This window comes from Lygodium microphyllum, chromosome 2, assembly GCF_053477565.2.
Source record: "Lygodium microphyllum isolate KBCC chromosome 2, Lygodium_microphyllum_v1.1.10, whole genome shotgun sequence".
NCBI lineage: Eukaryota > Viridiplantae > Streptophyta > Polypodiopsida > Schizaeales > Lygodiaceae > Lygodium > Lygodium microphyllum.
This window is the reverse complement of record NC_141136.1, coordinates 155,686,535-155,702,558: the sequence shown is the minus strand read 5'-3', so window position 1 is coordinate 155,702,558 and position 16,024 is coordinate 155,686,535. Positions and strand designations below refer to the sequence as shown.

General features: G+C 43.3%; 1 protein-coding gene across 3 annotated transcripts in view; it reads left to right on the top strand.

Moving 5' to 3' along the window:
- The first annotated feature begins 423 nt into the window (after nt 1-423).
- The window catches only part of LOC148040508 (26S proteasome regulatory subunit), a 99,402-nt gene continuing 83,801 nt past the window's right edge, over nt 424-16,024 (top strand). The window contains exons 1-2 of one of the 3 annotated variants that reach the window (XM_087700066.1): nt 424-719; nt 14,327-14,387. In XM_087700066.1, coding sequence (XP_087556192.1) covers nt 579-719; nt 14,327-14,387 — 202 coding nt within the window. In that variant the 5' untranslated portion in view covers nt 424-578. The remainder of the gene's footprint in view (nt 720-14,326; nt 14,388-16,024) is intronic. The other 2 variants (XM_087700047.1, XM_087700056.1) reach the window with 2 other exon arrangements.

Here is a 16,024-nt window from a genome sequence, read left to right as displayed (position 1 = left end):
TGATTAGGAACTATGAAATACTGCTTATGAAACGAGAAAATTGTTGCGAAACAACTTCAAGCTATCGCCATGTAGTGGGTCTACAGTTACATGGAAACTTAGGTTGGTTACAAACAAGGGATGCTCACTTTGTAAACTTTAACCAATCAAAACACTTAAATATTTAAGGGTTGGACGTCCGCAGTCCTTTACATACTGGAGAGGACATGATCTGTTGTTTACCTGTTAAACAAGTGAACTCCCCGCCCACTTTTGGACGGGGAGTCTCCTTTGCCCAGTTTGTAAAGTGGCGGACAAGAATGCACTTTTTGCATTTGTAACCAATCAAAAAATTTATGAGTTTATTTTTTAAATCTTTTTACAAGCTGTATCCATTTGATATGTAAAGGTATAACACCCATGTCCGCACCGAGTTCCAACAAGAGCATGCCCACACTCTAGACGGGCGTTGGCCGTCCATCACTTGTGTAACCAGCCTTAATACTACGTAGCTCTTGCCAGGTAAAAAGCAAAGCACGTTACAGGTCCGTCTTCACTGAGGATTGCGCACATCGATTCAACTGCAGGAAGGAATCAGGATGGTGGGCACAAACATGAAAGCAGAGACGTTGGCTATGGTGGAGAAGAGGGGCGAGATGGAGGCTGAGATGAACTCCATTATCGCCCGCCTTTGCGCACCAGGGGCACCCGGGCTTACCGGCAATCTCCTTGATGCAGAGGTAATGGCCATCCTTCTCAAATTTGTCACTTTGCAGCATCTTTCGAGGTAGGATTCTTCTTTTAATTCGAGGCAATTTAAAATTCAATCGAGCATTTACGTCGGGAACATAACTACAACTGCGTGAAAATGCATTTTTGAACCGGTGGCTCCGTACACTAGTGATTATAGACGATTTGGATCACTGATTATATTATGCCGCCCATGATTATGTAGCATGTCTAATCTTCTTTTATCTGATGTTTCCTAGCTATCGACTTGCTATGTTTGTCTTCTCTGGCAAGACAGCAGGGCAAGTCAATTAAATTCATCTTATGTGTTTAGACTGATAGTAATTTAGAGGAAGAACATAGAACGATGAATTAAGATTTCTCTCCATGTCTTGGTACATCCAGGTTTTTGATGGTTTGCTAAGCAATTTGCTCTAGACTAAACTAGGTGTATCTTAATTGAAGTAGTCTGCTGGAGCAACTTGGCTGTTGTACATTCAGGTTTGGTGGTTCGCTAAGCAACCTTCTCTAGACTAAACTAGCTGTATCTCAATTTGCCCGGTGGGGTTCAAAAGAAAAGGATTAAAACAAAAAGGAAGAATGGTTGATCATCATTACCATTTCATTTCTCGTAAGGTGACAAAGAAAGATGGTTTGGCAATGAGACATCATTTAAATTATTTTCTTCACATGCTATCTAGGTGACCAAGTTGGTGAAATAGGGCGATGATTTTCTTTGAATTATTTATTAAGCCACCAGAGATGGCTGAAGGAGTAGGTGTTAAAGTGTGCTGTACATAAACAAATCCCAAAAATGCAGCAGCAGTTTGAATTCTGTCTGATGAAGAAGGTGGCAGCAGTGCAGTCCACTTAGAAGGCTGAAAATGCAGATCAGGTTGGAGAGATGATGATGTCAGCTGGCTGGATCAGCTCTGAAGGACAGGGTGACCTGGCTGGCAACAAAACACAGGTATAGCAGCAGTTGAAGGCCTCCAAACAGCAAACACAGGGTGCTGGAGTGAAGATGTCTGTCTGTAGATGAAGCCTGGCAACTGGGTGGCCTGTCTGATCAGTAAATGCAGCTGTACAGCAGGTTGGAGCAGGTTGCCAGTGTGAAGGAAACTGCTAGGGTTTGCACTGAGGACACACAGAGTGTATGACCACGACAGAAACACAAAGAGACAGACACAGAGGGTAAAACTCAAACCCTAAACACAAAACTCAAAACGTAAACACAAAAACTCAAACACAAACAAAAGAAGGGAGAGAGAGAACACAACTCTGAAGTGAATGAATGCTATAAATGAATGTAAGAGTGTACAGTGTGCTCAAGGGCAGAGCAATGTCGGAGTGTGATGTCCACTAAAGACGGATCCCAAGTTTGTGACCACCAGTCGTAGTGTAGGAGTGCTGAATAGTGAATGGCAGTAGACTGGTCACCAAAACACAGCAGTTTGGAGGCTGGAAATTGGTAAACGCAGCAATGTACCACCGATCGGAGGCTGAAAATTGTGCACAGTCTGCTGTAAACAGCAATTTGAAACAGTGTCTGAGAGTGTCAGGGCCTGCAATGCTGAAAATGTAGGCTGGCTGACCCTGGAGATGATGGATAACAGGCTGAACAACAATCTGGGACAGTCTGGAGCAGTTGTCAGCAGCTGAGAGTTGTCGCCTATAGCAATGGACAGGCTGAAGATAATGTGGTTGTAGTCGATGATGGCTGGACAGCAGATGGAGGCGGGCTGCAGGCTAGAAACTAGGCGCCAATAGCAGCAGAGGGTGTGTGGGCTGGTGTAACGTGCAAACAAGGATGATGGCTGAATGGGGGTAGCCTGTCTATTTATAGATGTGGAAGGGCGCTCCAAAAATTAGGGTTTCCACTAAACTCTCTCGAACTGCTCCCTGTTTTAGGGTTTCCACAGAACTCTCTCGAACCGCTCCCCGTTTTAGGGTTTTACTCTAAAAGAGCATTTTTAGTGTGTTTTGGGGTTGTTTAAGAGGCTAATCAGCAAGTAATGCATATTTTAGCTCAGTACCCCCTCTCAGGCCCAAAATTGGGCTGAAAGGTTAGGCCAGCCATTGTGATGTTTATGTATCCCAAGGCGTTCCACCCCAAAGCAGCCAAGGTATCGGACAAAGGGTGCGTGTTGGCTGCCCAGTGGCTTACCAAGACTATAGAGGCGATGGTTATTGTACCAAGGGAATCCAAGTAGTTACCCTAGAGAGGACAAGGCATTGGACAAAGGGTGCACGTCGGCTACCCAGTGGCCTACCAAGCCCTACAAAGGTGGATGGAACTACATGGAATGTTTTTTATTTTTATTTTTTTTTAATATTTTTATTTTTTTTTGGAATAAGTGAAGTACATTTGATGGGATGCAGCCGATTGAGTAAAAGTGACCCAGAAAATGAGAGTAGGGAGGGTACACCCAACACATCACAAAAGAGTACAAGCTAACCCATCCACTCAGGGTATTGATGGCGAGGAAAAATAGGTGATGAGGTATCCATGTGATGAAGGAGGGTGGTGTGGTAACAATAGCCGCTGGTGGAAATAGCTTAGGATCTGCGCAATAGGTGCTTTGCACAATGAGATGCAAAGTATGCTACATGCTGAAGAATGCTCATGCAATAGGTGCCACTGGGATAGTGTCCCTCGTGGGGAAATTGTTTACTTGCCCAAGCGCACTAGTACAAGGATGATGTAATCATGCAATGCAAAGGGTAAGGTACAACAGGGGGAAGAAGCCGATGTCGAAGACAAAGTGCTGAAGCCTGTAGAATACCAAGAAAGGTAGAAACCCCCTCTCAACCTGGATGTAGATGCCGAAGAAGGAAGAGGAGCCTGATGTCGGTCTTCATATGGTGCCGAGAACCATAAGGAATGAAAGAAGATGAAGTGGATGAAGTGGATAAAGCACCCTGCTAAAAGAGCAAGGTAGAAGTCAACGCCATGATAGTATCGAGAGAGATGCTGCATGATCCGTCTCGGGAGGGGAAACCGCTATGCTGGAAGAAGAGCAAACACTCCTAGGATGATGAAACCATGAAAGGAACGGTGCGCATTCCCTACGTCTCTAGCCCAGGGAGAACCAAAGCAATCTGCAAGTTAGCCCTATACTGAAAGACAAAACCCTGCAAAAGAGATGAGAATCTGCAAACACAGAGGTTAGCGGCGAGATGCTCCAAAGCAAAACAGAACAGAAAGAAAATCTAACTCAAAATAAATGCAATGAATGTATATGTGTGAGTAAATGCAGTGGAAGACAAAAAATGGAAAAACTAAGGATAATGAATCCTATGCGCCTGACTCTAAGAGTGCGAAAAATGAATGCTAGACTGATCTAGGGTATCCGAAAGAACCTAGAGACATGCTAGTCTAAGAAGGTGGCCACCATCGCACATGTCAAGTAGTAGGGATCTGCCAAGGGAACGCTTGATAAAGTGGGGAGGAGGAACTTGTAGACCAATTAGACAATCCCGCAGGGGTAGTAAAAGAGATGGGCCGTTGAGGCTATACTCGAGTCACATGTCCAACAGCAGCAACAACGGGTGCTGAAGGAGCAGATGAAGTAGGAGCGGAGGGTGTAGCCCCACTGGACTGTGCAATCGCAACGGTCTACTAAGGCTTTTTAGGTGGAAGACCTTGGGCCTTGGAGCGACACTCCTCGTCCACATGGCCTGCTCTCTGGCAATGTGTGTAAAACCGGTTTTTCTTAGGGAGTTGTTGCCAAATAGGTCTAGATTCTTTGGTTCCATCGGAGGAAGAGGAGTCACCCTTTGATTGGCTTGCCTTCGCACTTAGCGAGTTCTTGCCACTAGTGGTTGTCCCTTTTGAAGAAGAGGCAACCAACCCCCTCTGCTCTGAATAAGGCTGTGATGATGATTTTCTGTGGACTTGATCATACAGCCTCGCGTAATGCAAGAACTGGTACTCAAACTCGTAGAAGGTTGGCCATCTAGGTTGGGAGATGATGTGCTGAATGAAATTGAAGTACTTGTCGGGTAACTTATTCTAGAAGAATGTAACATGATCATCATCTGACTTTGGAGAGCCAGTAGTGGTGAACTCGGCAAGTAACCGCCTATATTCAGCTAGCTTGACTTTCAGATCATCCCCTTCTTGAATAGAGAACTCTTGAATCTCAAAGTCGAGATTGATGCGCCGAGTACGATCACGAGCCGCATAGCGGTTGAGAAGGTGACTCCAACGCTCTAACGCGAGCAGGAAGTGCTGCAATTGAGAGTGAAACTCAGGAAGCAATTCCTGCATCAGCTCAACATTGGTTGTGGCATTGCGGGCTCTCCATTGACGGATGTAATCAGGGTGAGCTAGTCGAGGGTCCAGGATAGGCTCTAGACCAATGATGAGGTCCCAAAGACCCTGAGACTCAAGCACTTGTTGTATGAAATTAGACCAACTGGTGAATTTCACCCGTTAAAACGTGTCTTATCCGTGAAGGCATTCTTGGCCGTTGCAACAGGAGTGGTAATGCTCGGAGATGGATAGTGTGAAAAAGTGTAGTGTGAGTAGGATGGGGGAGTGTACACTTGGGAATGGGCCCTATAGTGCCCACCATGCATGCGTGTAGTGTGCAAGGTGGATCCATAGGTAGGGATAGGTTGACTAGGCATGGGCATGGTAGCCACATGAGGAACCCAAGGAGGTGGGACGGGAACACGGTGAGCAGAAGATGGGAATCCCTACGTAGGTGTAACCCAAGGAGAGTGTAAAGACGCATCATAAGTTGAGGATGGAAACCACTGCGTATGAGTGATTATGGGAGATGTGAAGCTGGGGATAGTGAGGGGGATGTCCATCACAGTCGTGTTGAGATATCGAGCTCCACTCGTGATATGCCAGGGTGACCGTTGTGCATTTATGTCACCGACGTGTCAGTTGCAGATGCGGTTGGTACACCGCCCATGAATAATAGCTACATGATAGCTATCCTTATCTACTCTAGTTCGTGGCTCAGTTAGTATGCCACCTTAGTTAGTTGAGTTTGGTTTGAGACCCATATATAGGGTTCTTCTATTTCTTTGTACGAGAGTTCTTTTGGCTTACACAACTAAGAAGAGAAAAAACTGTTTTCAGCCTCCACCCTTGTGTGTCTTTCCCCATTGTGCAAGCAATAAAGCTACAAGTGAGACTCCTTCCTTCTCTCCCACAATCTTGACATGGTATCAGAGCTTTGTTCGTGGAAAGGAGCTCAAGAAAGCAAGCCAAGCTCGCGGTGTTCTGGTAAGAGGGGCAGTGTTGCTTTCATTTTCTGTTTTGGGAGCAGATCTCTGCAGGTAGCACAGCCGGAAATTGCAAGATTGCATTGTCTCAGGTTGAGACGCCCTTCGCGGTGAAGCAAGAGAGCACTATATGCTGCGGGAAAGGGCTTTAGCCCTTGGCGACCCTGTTTTTTTGATTTGAGGCCATTTCGGGGCCTGTTTTGGAGGCGGAAGTTTTCTGCACGCACTCAGGAAAAGGCCCAGTTTTATGCTGTGCGACCGCTGTTCTACAGGTCGGTGAAAAGTTGCTGTAGAAATTGCATCGTATGCTTGTGTGCAGAGACATTGGGAGTTACAGAATCATCCTTGTTGCCTGTTGATGCAAAATCGTCACTAGGAAGTGACTGTTGGTCAAATACCACTTTCGTCAGTTTTGCAGATTAGCCCTTGTGAGGCTGAAGCTGTGTTCCTTGCAGTGACAACTTTTTGCAGTGTTCTGTAATGGCGTCTGATTCTTTCTCACAGATTGTCATTGAAAAGCTTGACAAGAACAACTTCCAAGCATGGAAGTTTAGAATGACGAATTTCCTTATGGAAAAAGGATATTGGGAATTTGTTGCAGGAAATGAAGAAGAACTAGTTCTTCCTGATGTTCCCAATCAACAGCAAATGCAGGTATTTAAAGCATGGCATGAGAGCCAGGAAAGTTATGTATTGGCTGTCTATCAGCATTTCAGACTCTATGATTGTGCATATTCAAGATGCAAGTACGCCAAAGGAGGTATGGGACACTTTGTCAAAAATGTATAGCACGAATACGCAAGCCAGGAAAATGCAGCTCAAGCAAGAGTTGCATAATGTGCAAAGAGAAAATATGAGCATCAATGACTACCACATGAAGGTGAAGAAGATTGCAGATGCACTTGCTTCCATTGGGTCGCCAGTGGAAGATGATGATTTAGTTTCCGTGACCTTGAATGGTCTAGGAAAGGATTATGCACAGTTTCGAACATCCATTTCCGTCCGTGAAAGATTTCCTGATTTTGAGGAGTTGATTGCTCTTCTAATTTCTGAGGAGCAGAGAAATGGTGGTGCATCTTCTTCAGGAGGAACTTCAAAAGAAGCTGTCTTCTACTCAAATGCTGGAAGAGGTAGAGGCAGAGGTAGAGGAGGCCGATCTGGAGGCCGTGGTAGAAATCAGAATATGCAGCAAACTCAAGAAAACCAGTCCTATGGAGGAGGACGTGGTAACTCTAGAGGCAGGGGGAGCCAAAGAGGTCGTGGTGGATGGCAAAGAGGTCAAAATGCAAACAGTAATGTTGAATGCTACTATTGTGGTAAAATGGGTCATATGGCTAAAGACTGCTATAAAAAGCAGAATGACATCATGAATGGAAAACTGTAACAAGGGAATTATGCATCTTCTAGTAGACAGGGTGATGACAGAAATGAGCATTTGTTCATGGTGCAGCACATGAACAATTCTGTGACAAGTGCAGAAGAAAGCAATGATGTATGGTATGTTGACTCAGGTGCATCAAACCACATGACATGTCATGCAGAATAGATGGAGGATGTAAGGAAAATGGAAAAACCAGGATTTGTGGAGACTGGTGATGATACTGCACATCCGATTGTGCAGATTGGAAAAATTCATTTGTCTATGCAGAATGGGAAAAAGAAATATCTGTCAGATGTATTTCATGTCCCGAATATCACCAAGAATCTGGTTTCTGTTGGTCAAATGGTTGAGCAGGGCTTGCAGGTCAGATTTAATCCTCATGGATGCTTTGTTGAGGATATGAAAAATAAAGGTCGCTTGATAGCAAAAGGAAAGAAGAAGGGCAGAATGTTTACGTTGGATGCAGACATGTCTGAATTGAGTGCAGCAATGTTTGCACATGGGACCGGTGTAGTTGCAGATATTGATATCTGGCATAAACGCATTGGTCATGTTAATGTACAGCGACTTAAATCAATGCAGGCCCAAAATATTGTTGCAGGATTGCCAAAATTCAAGGTTGCAGAAATGCATAAGATATGTGAAGCCTGTCAGTTTGGAAAACAGGCAAGGAAACCATTTCCTAGACATGTTCAAGAGAGTAAGAAGCCATTGGAATTAATCCACTCTGATGTGTCGACTACTAAAGCTGCATCTCTTGGAGGTTGTCACTATTTTGTCACTTTTATTGATGACTATAGTAGAAAAGTTTGGGTGTATTTTATGAAAAAGAAAAGTGAAGTTTTTGGGCATTTCAAAACTCTTAAAGCCATGGTTGAAAAAGAAACAGGTCTGCAAATAAAATGCCTAAGGTTAGATGGAGGGGGAGAGTACCTCTTAAATGAGTTTGCAAGGTTCTTGCAGGAGCATGGCATAAAGCAGCAATATTCATGCAGTCATACCCCACAGCAAAATGGAATTGCAGAAAGAAAAAACAGGTATATTGGAGAGGTATCTCGTGCCATGCTCAACGAAAAAGACTTGCCAGATTTTTACTGGGCTGAAGCAGTTGCTACTGCAGTCTATATAATGAATAGGACTCCCACTGCAGCAATACATGGGATGACTCCAGAGGAGAGGTATACTGGTAGGAAACTAGATATTTCTCATTTGAAAATTTTTGGTTGCATTGCCTATGTACATGTGCCAGATGAGTTGAGATCCAAGTTGGATCCAAAAGTTGAGAAGTGCATCTTTATTGGTTACTCTCTGCAGCAAAAAGGGTATAGATGCTATAACCCTTCTACTCGTAAGTTTACAGTGAGCAGAGATGTTGTTTTTGATGAGATGAGTAGCTGGTATAAACCAGTAAATGTGATAGATGATATAGATGCACAAAATGGTAATGCTGCACAGAATTCACAGCAGCAGTCATAAAATATTAGTGGACCGGAAGCGTCCTCTAGCAGTGGTTCACATTCTTCGCCATGGACAGGCAGATTGAGATCAGGAGAATCTTCTCAAGGCAGTGAAAATAGTGGTATGCAGGTGTCACGAAAAGGAAAAGAGAAGGTAGATCAGCCCATGCTTGATGTGAATGCAGGTCACTCTTATGTGGATGGTGAATCCAGTGGCTCAGAACAGAGCATTGATGATGAGTTGGGTATTCCTTCTATTGTTACACCTGAAGTAAGGAAGACCAGGGATGTTTTGAGAGCACCTGGGAGTGAATCTACTTTACGCAAGTCAACCAGAGTTAGGTATCCTGTGGATAGGCTGAAATATGATGGATTTACAGCCATTCACTATGCATATATGGTCAAAGTGATACAGGAACCAGAACCCACTTCTTTTGAGCAAGCCATGGGAAAAGAAAAATGAGAGAAAGCCATGGATGAAGAAATGGATGCCTTGGAAGCAAATGCTACATGGGAATTGGTACCTTTGCCCTAAAGGTAAGAATGCAATTGGCTGTAAGTGGGTTTATAAGGTGAAGCACAATGCAGACGGTTCTGTGAACAGATACAAGGCAAGATTAGTAGTCAAGGGGTATGCACAAACATATGGCATTGACTATGAAGAAACATTCAGTCTGGTTGCAAGGATGGCAACCGTAAGAGCAGTCATTGCTATGGCTGCATCAAAGGGATGGTCTTTACATCAGATGGATGTAAAGAATGCCTTCTTGCATGGTGATTTGCAAGAAGAGGTCTATATGGAGCAGCCACCAGGGTATGTGCATGATGTTCATCCTGAGTTTGTTTGCAGGTTGAAGAAAGCCTTGTATGGCTTGAAGCAAGCACCTAGAGCATGGTCTGACAAGATAGGACAGTATCTTGTCACTATTGGCTTTCAGATTTCCAAGGTAGATTTCTCACTTTATGTGAGAAAAACAGAGAAAGGTATCATGCTACTTGTCATTTATGTTGATGATTTGATTATGACAGGTGACAGTGATGAAGATATCCTTCATGTGAAAATGCTATTGAAGCAGAAGTTTGAGATGAAGGATTTGGGAGAGTTGCGTTATTTCTTGGGCATTGAGGTGATTAGATCACCAAGTGGGATACAGCTCTTGCAGAGGCAGTATGGATTGGACATGCTGTTCAAATATGGGATGACAGACTGTAAGCCTATTTCAGTTCCTTTGGAGCAGAATGTGAAGCTGAGCACAGATGCAGGTGAGCTTCTGGAAGACCCTACTATGTACAGACGCATAGTAGGAAGTTTGATCTATATGACTATTACCAGGCCAGATTTGAGCTATGCTGTTGGATTGGTAAGTCAGTTTATGCAGGCTCCAAGGAAACCGCATTTGGATGCGGCTAGACGCATACTCAGGTATGTGAAGTCCACATTGCAGTATGGACTATTTTATGAGACTGGGGTTCAGATACAGTTGCATGGATACACTGATGCTGATTGGGCTGGTAGCATTTCTGATAGACGATCTACCAGTGGATATGTGTTCTCTTTTGGGAGTGCTGCAGTCACTTGGAGCAGCAAGAAACAGCCTACAGTTGCCTTGTCGAGCACAGAGGCTGAGTACAGGGGTGCAGCAATGGCTGCATGTGAGGTAGCTTGGTTGCATAAGCTACTTTATGATATGCATCAGTCTACAGATGGGCCAGTTGTCATTTATTGTGACAACATGAGTAGTATACACTTGGCAAATAACCCAGTCTATCATGCTAGAACAAAGCACATTGAGGTGCATTATCACTATGTGCGGGAGAGGGTTTTACTAGGTCTTATTGATCTAGTTTATGTTAGCACAGAGGATCAGGTAGCTGACATATTCACGAAGGTATTGGGCGCAGAGAAGTTGCGCAAGTTCAGAGACCTGCTTGGTGTGCAGGAATTGGGATTGAGCTCGAGGGGGACTGTTGAGATATCGAGCTCCACTCGTGATATGCCAGGGTGACCGTTGTGCATTTATGTCACCGACGTGTCAGTTGCAGATGCGGTTGGTACACCGCCCATGAATAATAGCTACATGATAGCTATCCTTATCTACTCTAGTTCGTGGCTCAGTTAGTATGCCACCTTAGTTAGTTGAGTTTGGTTTGAGACCCATATATAGGGTTCTTCTATTTCTTTGTACGAGAGTTCTTTTGGCTTACACAACTAAGAAGAGAAAAAACTGTTTTCAGCCTCCACCCTTGTGTGTCTTCCCCCATTGTGCAAGCAAGAAAGCTAAAAGTGAGACTCCTTCCTTCTCTCCCACAATCTTGACAAGTCGTCCCAGGAGTTATGGGTGTGCTCATGTGCTAAAAGGTGAGAGACACTGTGTTAAAGGGTGGCATTCCCCCTAACGAAGTACCATGGTGCAAAGAGGTAGAGAATGGGGTGGAGAAGGAAAAGGTGCTAGGAGCAGAGATGGAAGATTCAACCCCTAGGGTGTGTGATGCAAATGTGGAGTGTAATCCAAGGTTTTGGAAAGATAATGAGAGGTGTGATATAGAAGAGGGTGGGATGGGAGGGAAGTGAGAAGTGTGTGTGATATGGTCAAATGAAATAGAAGCTGTAGATGTACCTGAATTTCGTCTGCTTCGTGAGCTCCCTCTATTGAAGTTCATATATGCAAAGCCATCCGGATCCTGTACCTCAAAAGAAGAAACAGGTGAGGGTTTTGATTCATGCAAAACAAAAGAATTGTACAAATTTGACATTGGACCTGGCTGAGATGATGAAGATGGATCGCCAGACGTTCCGAATGCTGTATGTCCTCCATGATCGAAGAGGTGGCCAACCTCACCAACCGGTTCGGATGTGGTAGCAAAATTGGTAGGAGGGTTGTAAACATCACCATACTTGTTGTGATAGTACTCCTCAAAGTCCTCCTTTGTCATGTTAGTGAAATCTGGTGAAGGTGGTGCGTCGTCCTCCTCACTGAGTCCATAATGCCGTCTCAGGGCCTCCAATGATGGAGAAACCTGATAGATGGAGAAGCCTGATAAGACATTATAGGAACTGGAGAGAAGGTGTTTGGGACACTGTGATTTGGTTACGAGTCGTATTGTGTGCCTCGCACAAAGACTAGCTTTCCACAATATCCGCAGGATACTAGTACTTTACAAGAGCATTGGCTCTGATACCATGTGAAGGAAACTGCTAGGGTTTGCACTGAGGACACACAGAGTGTACGACCACGACAAAAACATAAAGAGACAGATACAAACACAGACATAGAGGGCAAAACTGAAACCCTAAACGCAAAACTCTAAACTCAAACACAAAAACTCAAACACAAACAGAAGAAGGGAAAGGGAGAACATAACTTTGAAGTGAATGAATGCTGTAAATGAATGTAAGAGTGTACAGTGTGCTCAAGGGCAGAGCAATGTCGGAGTGTGATGTCCACCGAAGACGGATCCCAAGTCTGTGACCACCAGTCGGAGCGTAGGAGTGCTGAATAGTGAATGGCAGCAGGCTGGTCACCAAAACGCAGCAGTCTGGAGTCTGGAAACTGGTAAACGCAGGAGTGTACCACTAATCGGAGGCTGGAAACTGTGCATAGTCTGCTGTAAGCAGCAGGCTGAAATAGTGTCTGAGAGTGTCAGGGTCTGCAATGCTGAAAACGCAGGCTGGCTGACCTTGGAGATGATGGACAGCAGGCTGAACAACAGTTTGGGACAGTCTGGATTAGTTGCTAGCAGCTGAGAGCTGTCGCCTACAGCAATGGACAGGCTGAAGATAATGTGGTTGCAGTCGATGATGGCTGGACAGCAGATGGAGGCGGGTTGTAGGCTGGAAACTGGGCGCCAACAGCAGTAGAGGGTGTGTGGGCTGGTGTAACCTGCAAACAAGGATGATGGCTGAATGGGGGCAGCTTGTCTATTTATAGATGTGGAAGGGCGCTCCAAAAATTAGGGTTTCCACTAAACTCTCTCGAACCTCTCCCCGTTTTAGGGGGCCACTGAACTCTCTCAAACTGCTCCCCGTTTTAGGGTTTTACTCTAAAAAAGCATTTTTATTGTGTTTTGGGGCTATTTAAGAGGCTAATCAGCAAGTAATGCATATTTTAACTCAACAGCCAGGGTGCTATGATGTTGTGGGCGGAAGGGTGGGAAGCTGATGGTGAGAATGCAGCTGTAGAAGGCTACAATCAGGTTGCCTGCTAATGAAGAAGCTGTAGACAGCAGGGCAACACTCATACAAGGCTCCACAAACAGAGGTATCCTCTGGGTAGGGCATAGACAGCAATGGGTGATGAGATGACTGAAGTCAAGAACACTGATCTGCTGCAAAACACAGCTACTGCAGGCTGGGGAACAGCTTTTGTGAGTTGGCAGATGGCTGAGTGGCAGCTGCTGATGCGAAATGCAGCTGTACACTGATGTCTGCACATTGAGTCTTCACAATGTGGGGCAGTAGGGCTTTTTCACATTTGAGCTTGTTGACATTAAACTAAAAGCCTGCAAAAGTTCCATAATCCAGACCTTATAGTCTTTAACAAAAAGCCTTTCTTCTTTAATCCTGCTTTTCCTCCATGGCTGTACACTGGTGAGCATTCTTACTATTTTGGAAAAATTTTCGAGAAACAGGCTCCCAACTTGGCAAACAAAGATGCAAGGAAAATTGGTGCAACCTAGAAGGTGATTTTGTACATTAAACTACTAAATCCAATGCCTTGCTACTGAAAATGGATGACAATGATGAACTCTTAGTTTGCAAAATCCAAAGAACGAAGATGACTAACTTCGTCCAACTTTTGAGTTTGAGATTTAACCCAAGATAACTTTTGTCTTTCTTCTCCGTATAGCAGTCTCCATAATCTTATATTACTGTTTGTAGTTGAGAAACAAAAGAATGCCAAGCAATTTCCAAATCCTGTTGAGCATGAACTGAGATTGGGCAAATGATCATTTTGATCATGTTTGCAAAATGCTGATGTGATAGATAACTATTGTTTATATGTGACAGCCTTTATTGTGCAAGGGGGTTGTCATAAAACCATACACATGGATGCGTGCAGACACATAATGTATACACATGTGCACTCTTATACACTTATAGATAGAGGGAGGAAGGCAGGGAGCAAGTGGATATGGGGACAAAAATGGCTTATTGATTTGATTAATTTGAAATCAATACCTAGGCCATAAATGCTGTGGGGTCCATTCGCATAGGGACACACGAAAGTGCCAATAGAAATCCTCAAATACTATATACACAATCACACAAGCTCCAAGTACACAACAATAACAACTTGGTGTGTTTTTTAAGTAAGAGAGTTGTGATGGATGCTTTCAAGTGAGATGGGTAAGGGAACAAGAGGATGAATTTATTATAGTACTTTTAAGAATATCGGTTCCAACATCCATCCAATACCCTTACATAAGGGCTAAAACGTGAGAGTTTTAGGTGTGTTAAATTCTTTTCGTCTAAGTTGCTATGTATGCGTATAGTTGATTTAACTTGGAAATTGAGCTCATACTCTTCTACATGCAGGGGTTTCCTCGAGCAGACATAGATATTCCTGCAATTCGGAGTGATCGACAACAATTATCTAGTATGTTGCAACTTGGCTCTTCATGCAATCCACACATGGTTGTTAATTAATATGGAAATCATAATCACAAGTTTCAACTATCTCATGGGACTTCTATTGTTGCTTGCTTTTAGGTACATACTTTTGTTTATGAACTATGGTTATTTTCTATCTTGATATGGCTGCATTCACATATATGCTTATGTATACATGTATATTTATGTGAGGTATCAATTAAAGACAATCAATTATGAGTGTAACCAACCTTTTGTATATCAACTTTTACCAAGACATATTAGCTCAATGATTCAAATTAATTTGATGCTCATTTACTTTGAAAGGTGATTTATATTATTAGAGTGTTTAAAAATATGGTTAAATGCTCATCTTTCTATTCAAGGGTGACCAATTGCTAGAACACCCTAGAAGTATACTTGGGTCGTATTTGATGAGATGCGCAAGAGAAATTACAAGTTTAGTTGAGCGGTCAGATTGATGAGAAAGCCTAGATAACTAAGATTTACTCAGATAGTCACATTGACTAGAAACCTATATAACGAGTGCTTTTAGAAAGCGAAACCAAATGATCATGACGTAATAAAGATAGTTTCTCCTACTCATGAAATATTCTTGAAATATTGCAAAAGCCATGATCAAAGTAACCATAGCTCATTCTCAGATTAATGTGAAACTAACATTTCTTCTTGAAGAGGGTGGTAATTCTTTGATTAAGCACTTAATTATTGCAATCAACAAATAAATATAAATTGAAATGCACAATGTACCTTAATTTACCTTAATAATCTTGGACAATAGACACCCGGTTAGTCCCAAAACTGGCGCCTCTTTCGATATTTCTTTAACTTTAATTGCTAATGGATTGAGTACAAGTTGAGATTGCACAATCTCATTTGCTGATTCAAAAACCCTTTGCAGTATATACAATCAGTAAGCAATGTGGGTCAATTATCCCTTGACTTTCACCTAGGAAATACAGAAATGGAACCACCAATTGGCCAAATGTTGCCCCAATTGACAATGGATGGTCTAGTATCTTAAATCCGTATCAATTCCATAAATTTTAGGTGCTGATTGCAGTGTACAATGCTTTTTCCTGTTGGCACGGGTCCTAAGGTGGTTGCTAAACCCTAATTTTTGGAGTTTACAACATAGATCTCTTTGCTGTCCACCAAATTTGACTGAGATCTGCTCAAAACGGCTGAGAAATGCTGAGATCTCCTGAGAATGGGTTAAAGAAGGTGGGAGAAATCCAAGATGACAGAGAAATATGATTTTCTTTGTGAGAAAACCCTAAATGCTGTCTTTTTCTTGCTCTAGCTTGTATTGTATGTAGTTACCTATTGCCAAATACCTCCAAAATGTTGTTACCTGATCAACATTGCAGTTGGTAGCTCCTAGAAGCTGACTCCTTACGGTCCCTTGCTTGGTGAGGCCCCCAAATGGCTGTCTTCTGCAGCAAATTGTTGTTCTTTGATTAGAAAATGAACCAATAGCTCTCTCTCTCTCTCTCTCTCTCTCTCTCTCTCTGCAAGCTGTTAAACTAATTGAATGGCTGAGGCCTAGCCCCTAAAACCGTTTTCTCAATTTGCATGGGCATTCTTGCCAAGTGGTAGCCTTCTAAACCCATTTTTCAACAT